Below are 6,273 nucleotides of genomic sequence, written 5' to 3' on the forward strand. Positions count from 1 at the left end.
TTCCCTACAGCTGCTGGTATTTGGACTAAATTTGCAATATCCTTACCCTGCTGTTCTAGCCCTGAGAGCTGCGCCATGTTTAGTTGCCCATGTGTGATTCCATTTGTTGAGCTCTTTCATTGTGCTGGAGTCAGCCTCCACATGTATTTCCTGGTTGTCTTTAGGGACTCCAAAGTGCGGCAATGGAAACTTATTTGATCTGCTAAGGAGTGGGCACCACTTCCATTTCTCACATCAGTCCTTTCATTCATCCATCCAGCAAGTATTTATCAAACACCTGTTATGGGCCAGGAATTGTGCTAGACACTGGCTACACATTGGTGAATAAAACAGATATATTTTCTTATAGAATAGATTACTAAAGAGAACCTGCTGTATAGCACAGGGAACATACTCAATACTCTGGCGTATATGGGAAAAGAATCTAAAAAAAAAAGAGTGGATATATGTGTATGTATAACTGATTCACTTTGCCGTACACCTGAAACACAACACTGTAAATCAACTGTACTCCAGTAAAAAAATTTTTAAACATTCAAAAATAAATACATATTTTCTGCTTCTCTGGACCTTACAGTGATAGAGATAGAGGTGAAGGGGGTGCTGCTTGGCTAGGATGGTCATAGAATGCCTCTCTGAAGAGGTTTCAATTAAGCACAGACTTGAAGAATGAGGAGTCATGCTAAGCATGGAGGGGAGACCATTCTAGGCAAAAAGAAACCGTATGTGTACAGATTTTGAGGCAAAAACAATCCCAAGGGGTGTTGAGGAATTGAAAGAAAAGCTGTGTGGCTGGAGGATAGTGGTAAGAGGGACACTTGTACGTGAAATTGGAGAATAAAAAATAACAGGCTGTTGAAGGGCTTTGTATACCACGTTAAGGAGTTTGATTTTTCTTTTTTCCTCTCAAGGCAATAGAAAACCTTCAAATAAGTTTAAGCAAGGGGAGTGATATAATTTCTGTTTTTTAAAGGATTTTTACTGTGTGCATGTTATACTTCAGTATTTTAAAAACGGAGAAAGACTTTAAGGAATAAAGATGACTCTGGCTACGTGTGGAAGGTTAGAGAGAGGCAAAAGTAGCAGGCTGAACAAGGAAGAGGCTATTGCTGTAATTCACATACAAGATAATCGTGTCCTGAAAAAAGGTAGCAGCAGTGAAAATGGGGAGAAGAGGACAAAGTCTAGATATGTTTAGGAGGCTGCAATGACAGGTGTTGGTATATTATAAATGAAGAATAGAGAAAAATGAATAATGGCTCTGAAGCTTCTGCCTTGAGCATTGGAGTGAATGGCGTATCATCGATTGAGATGAGAGATTTAGAAGGGAATAGAGGAGAGGAATCATGAGTTTGATTTCAGATTCCTTCAGTTTGAGTTGCCCATGAGACTGCCAAGAGGAGATACCAGATAGGCAGTTGGATACATGAGATTGGAGAGACCTATGGGCTTTAAGTATACATTTGTATCTCATCAGCATATTTAGATGGTACGTTTACCCATGGACAGGCTGAGATTTCAAAAGGAGAGAGTGAAGAGAAAGAAGAAAAGGTCTAGGGCCAAACCCAAGGAAGCTGCAATACATAGGTAAAGAGGATCCTGCGAGGTAACTGACAAAGGACAGCCAGAGAGAGTGGTCAGGAGAATGGTTTGATAAGGAACTCATAAAAAAATAAGTGTGCCAAGAAGGGGATTACTAATGCTGCTGAGAAGTTCAATAAGATGAAGGCTAAAATGTGACCACTGGCTTTGGAAGTAATATAATCAGTGAGCTTGCCATGAGCAATGTTAGAAAAGTAGTGCTCAAGGATGCCAAATTAGAGGAGATTGAGAAGTGGTGGAACGTAAGGAGATGGAAGTAGCAGATGTAGAGAATCCCAAACTACAATCAAACGTAAACTGTTTATCTGGCAGAACTTTCCATGGCTCCACCAAAGAAACAGTGTCAGATACATGAACACTGCTGTGACGCCAAAAGGTTTCAATGTCATGGCCACTGGGATCACTTCGCTCAGACAGACCATTGCTCTTCTTCTCTAGCTCTGACCTCTACTCTTCTAGAAGTCATGGTATACTTTATGGTGTGTCTTCCAACTAGACTCTTGGGAAAGTCTTGCACTGGAAACCCCTGTGGATGCATAATCATTTTCTCAAGTCTCAGCGCGAATTTCACCTCTCTTGGAATCTCAGTTGACTTTCTCAAGTGTAATTAATTTTTGCCTCTCGGTCCTATAATACTTTACATGTACCTATATATATCTTATCTTTTATTTTTAATTGAGATATAATTGACACATAATATATTAGTTCCAGGTGTACAACATGATTTACTATTTTTATACATAGTAAAATGATCACAATAAGACTAGCTAACATCTCTCACTATATATAGTTACAAAAAATTATTTTTATTATGATGAGAACTTTTAAGATCTATTCTCTTAGCAGCTTTCAAATATGCAATACAGTATTATTAACTGTAGTTACCATACTGTACATTACATCCCATGACTTATTATTTTATAACTGTAAGTCTGTACCTTTTGGCACCCTTCACTACCACCACCACCATCTAGCAACCACCAATCTGTTTTCTGTATCTATAAGCTTGTTTTTTTGTTTGTTTTTTTAGATTCCACATATAAGTGAGATCATATGGTATTTGTCTTTCTCAGTGTTATTTTGTCAAATATTTAAATATTGACTTATTTCACTTAGCATAATGCCCTTGAGGTCCACTCATGTTGTCACAAATGGCAAGATGTCATTCTTTTTTATGGCTGAATTTTATATATATATAAAATTCAGCTGTGTGTGTGTATCACATTTTCTTTATTCATTTATCAATCAATGAACACTTAAATTGTTTCCATATCTTGGCTATTGTAAATAATGGTGCAGTGAACATGGGGGTACATATATCTTTTCAAGATAGTGTTTTTGCTTTCTTTAGATACATACCCAGAAGTGGAATTGCTGGATCATATGCTAGCTCTATTTTTAATTTTTTGAGGAACCTCCATACTCTTTTCCATAGTAGCTACACCAATTTACATTCCCACCAACAGTGGACAAGGGATCCCTTTTCTCCATACCCTCACCAACACTTGCTATTTCTAGTTTTTTTGATAACAGCCATTCTAACAGATGTGAGGTGATAGCTCATTGTGGTTTTGATTTGTATTTCTCTGATGATTAGTGACGTTGAGCATCTTTTCACGTACCTGTTGGCCATCTGTATGTCTTCTTTGGAAAAATGTCTATTCAGATCTTCTTTCCATTTTTCAATCAGATTGTTTGGAGTTTTTTTAATATTGAATTCTATGACTTCTTTATATATTTTGGATACTAACCCCTTATCAGATATAGGATTTGAAAATATTTTCTCCCATTCTGTAGGTTGCCTTTTCATTTCGTTGGTTTCCTTCTTTGTGGAGAAGCTTTTTAGTTTGATGTAGTATCATTTGTTTATTATTGCTTTTGTTGCTTTTGTTATCAGATTCAAAAAAATCATTGCTAAGACTGATGTAAGCATAAGAGCTTACTGCTTATGATCTCTTCTAGGAGTTCTGTGGTTTCAGGTCTTATGTTCAAGTTTATAACCCATTTTGAGTTAATTTTTGTGTATGGTGTAAGATAGAGGCCCAGTTTCATTCTCTTATATGTCCATTTCTTCTAACATCATTTATTGAAGACACTGTCCTTTTCCCATTGTATATTCTTGGCTTGTTGGCCATAAATTAACTGCCCGTTTTTGCATGAGTTCATTTTTGGGCTCTGTATTCTCTTTCATGATTTGTGTGTCTTTTTATGCCATTACTGTTTTGATTACTATAGCTTTGTAATATAGTTTAGAAGCTTGGTGTCTCCAGCTTTGTTCTTCTTTCTCAAGAATTCTTTGGCTGGGGCTTCTCTGGTGGTCCAATGGTTAAGACTCCATGCTTCCACTGCAGAGGGCACAGGTTTGATCCCTGGTAGGGGAATTAAGATCCCACATGCCATGTGGCATGCATGCATGCATAAATAAATAAATCTAAAAAATAAAATTAAAAAATGCTTTGGCTACTGGGTTCTTTTGTGGTTCCATACAAATTTTAGTATTGTTTTTTCTATTTCTATGAAAAGTGCCATTGGAATTTTGATAAGGATTGCATTGGATCTATAGATTGCTTTGGGTAGTATGGGCATTTTAACAATATTAATTCTTCCAATCCATGAGCATGGAATATCTTTCCATTTGTTTCTATCTCCTTCAATTTCTTTCATAAATGTTGTAAAGTTTCCAGTGTACAGGTCTTTCGTCTTCTTGGTTAAATTTATTCCTAGGTACTTTATCGCATATTCTGCTTTAATCCAGTACATTTCCTGCCCCACACCCAGGCAGGGTAATCACAACCAGATATTCTTTAGAAAATTCTTCACAAAGAACCAAAAATATGTTACTAGAAACCTAGATTTCTGGACCCTCTGGTGAAAAAAATCTGCCTTCCTGCTTGTTTCCAAACATTGGCCTTGCCCTAGGCTTGAAGAAATAACTCACGATTTCATGGGGGCCATGACCATCTGTGCAGCGTCTCCTGTGTTCAGGCTCCTGGTGTGGCATATGGAAGGCATATGTTGACTCTGTGACTGACTTGTGATGGTTTGTCTTGCAGAACCAGAGGCAGGAGAGGTGTCCCCTCCAGTCGGTGCTGGTGTCAACAGCAACAGCTGGACCTTTAAATACGGACCAGGCAACCCCAAACAATCTGGTCCCGGTGAGTTGCCAGACAAATTCATTATCCCAGGATCTCCTGCAATCATCTCCATCCGGCAGGAGCCTACTAACAGCCAAATTGACAAAAGTGACTTCATAACCTTCGGCAAAAAGGAGGAGACCAAGAAAAAGAAGAAAAAGAAGAAGGGTAACAAGACCCAGGAGAAAAAAGAGAAAGGGAACAGCACGACTGACAACAGTGACCAGTGAGGTCATCTAATGGAAACAAGCCACTTAGCCAGTTTTTGTAATAATGGCAAATCTCTCCCATGTAGCAACTCCCTACTCCTTTTTCCTATCCACATGAGCCCTTTCTTATAGACCTCAGAAATCTGCAGAAAGTTCCCTATGTCTGTCTAGATCACATTTAACAAGTTTTGTCTTAAAAGCTTTACTAAGTCTGGTGTTAACTCTCTCTCTCCACTCTGGCTTGTTTTCAGAACCTAAAAAGCAGACCCAAGTCTCCTTTCTCCTCCGCCACAAAGGAAAGGCTTCCCAGCCCCGCCAGTGAGAGGTTGGACTCTCTGCCCTGTGCTCCGGGGATCCTGTCTTGATGACACTTTCAGGGCAGGATGAAAGGTTTTGAGATTGAGCAGCTTGAGTGTCTGTGGCCACTGGGTATGTGTGGCCACCGGGGAATATGTTGGCTGGGATGGGCCAGATTAGACTAGGAGGGCTGGGAAACAAAGGCAAATCAACAGTGGGAAATGTGAAACGAAAAGGTACCAGACTTTCTAAATCTTACAACTGAAGAGGCAGTGGCCACCCTCTAGCAGACAAAACTCCCCCCATTGACAAGGCTTTAGGAATCCCTAAGTCTCTTGGCTGTGGTGTCATTATACCTAAAACCTGCATTTTACCTACAAGCCAATAGTTCAGTGTTTAACAGGGGGCCAACCAGGGCAACAGACGCAGATCTGATGTGTTTCCTGCATATGTCCTTGTGCTCACTTTATTAAAAATTCTTTTGCACACAATGTTATGAAAAGGTCAGATTCTTTTCCGACAACACATATGCAAAAGCAAAAGAAAACCCCAGCACCTCACTTTATGCTGTTTGTTGATAGATTTATTTAAAAAAGAGAAAATCTATAACTGTAAATCTTTAAAGAGAAATATGATGAATTCAATTCCCCTAAACTATCCTCGAAAGAGAATTCAGTCCACAGCCATTTAAATGACCATTGCTGCTACAGAAGTGCTTTAAGAGAATTGCCTGAAACATCTGTATTATACCGGCCACCTGCCAATCACAGCTTTACTCTTTCAGGTCACTCTGGGGCTGCCTCTTGCATGTATTAATTACTAAATAAAAGGATCTTTCGCTCTCTGTTTTCTAAGAAACAATTATGTGCACTTTGAATTCTAACCAACTGTATCAAGACCCAGAAATTGAAGAAAAATGTTGTTTTCTCATACATACAGTGAGCAGACTTTCCAATCCTCTAATTCTGTGATTTGTCTTGGTGTGATCGCCAACACTTTCTCTTTGGTTTAGTTTTCCTTTTCTATAACAC

General features: G+C 38.8%; 1 protein-coding gene across 2 annotated transcripts in view; it reads left to right on the plus strand.

Annotated features, from left to right (window-relative positions):
* The window catches only part of LOC103083238 (protocadherin alpha-C2), a 92,582-nt gene extending 87,616 nt beyond the window's left edge, over nt 1–4,966 (plus strand). For both annotated transcript variants that reach the window (XM_007461484.1, XM_007461483.1), the window contains exon 4: nt 4,656–4,966. In XM_007461484.1, coding sequence (XP_007461546.1) covers nt 4,656–4,966 — 311 coding nt within the window. The remainder of the gene's footprint in view (nt 1–4,655) is intronic.
* The last annotated feature ends 1,307 nt before the right edge of the window (nt 4,967–6,273 follow it).

This window comes from Lipotes vexillifer, unplaced genomic scaffold, assembly GCF_000442215.2.
Source record: "Lipotes vexillifer unplaced genomic scaffold, Lipotes_vexillifer_v1.1 scaffold217, whole genome shotgun sequence".
NCBI lineage: Eukaryota > Metazoa > Chordata > Mammalia > Artiodactyla > Lipotidae > Lipotes > Lipotes vexillifer.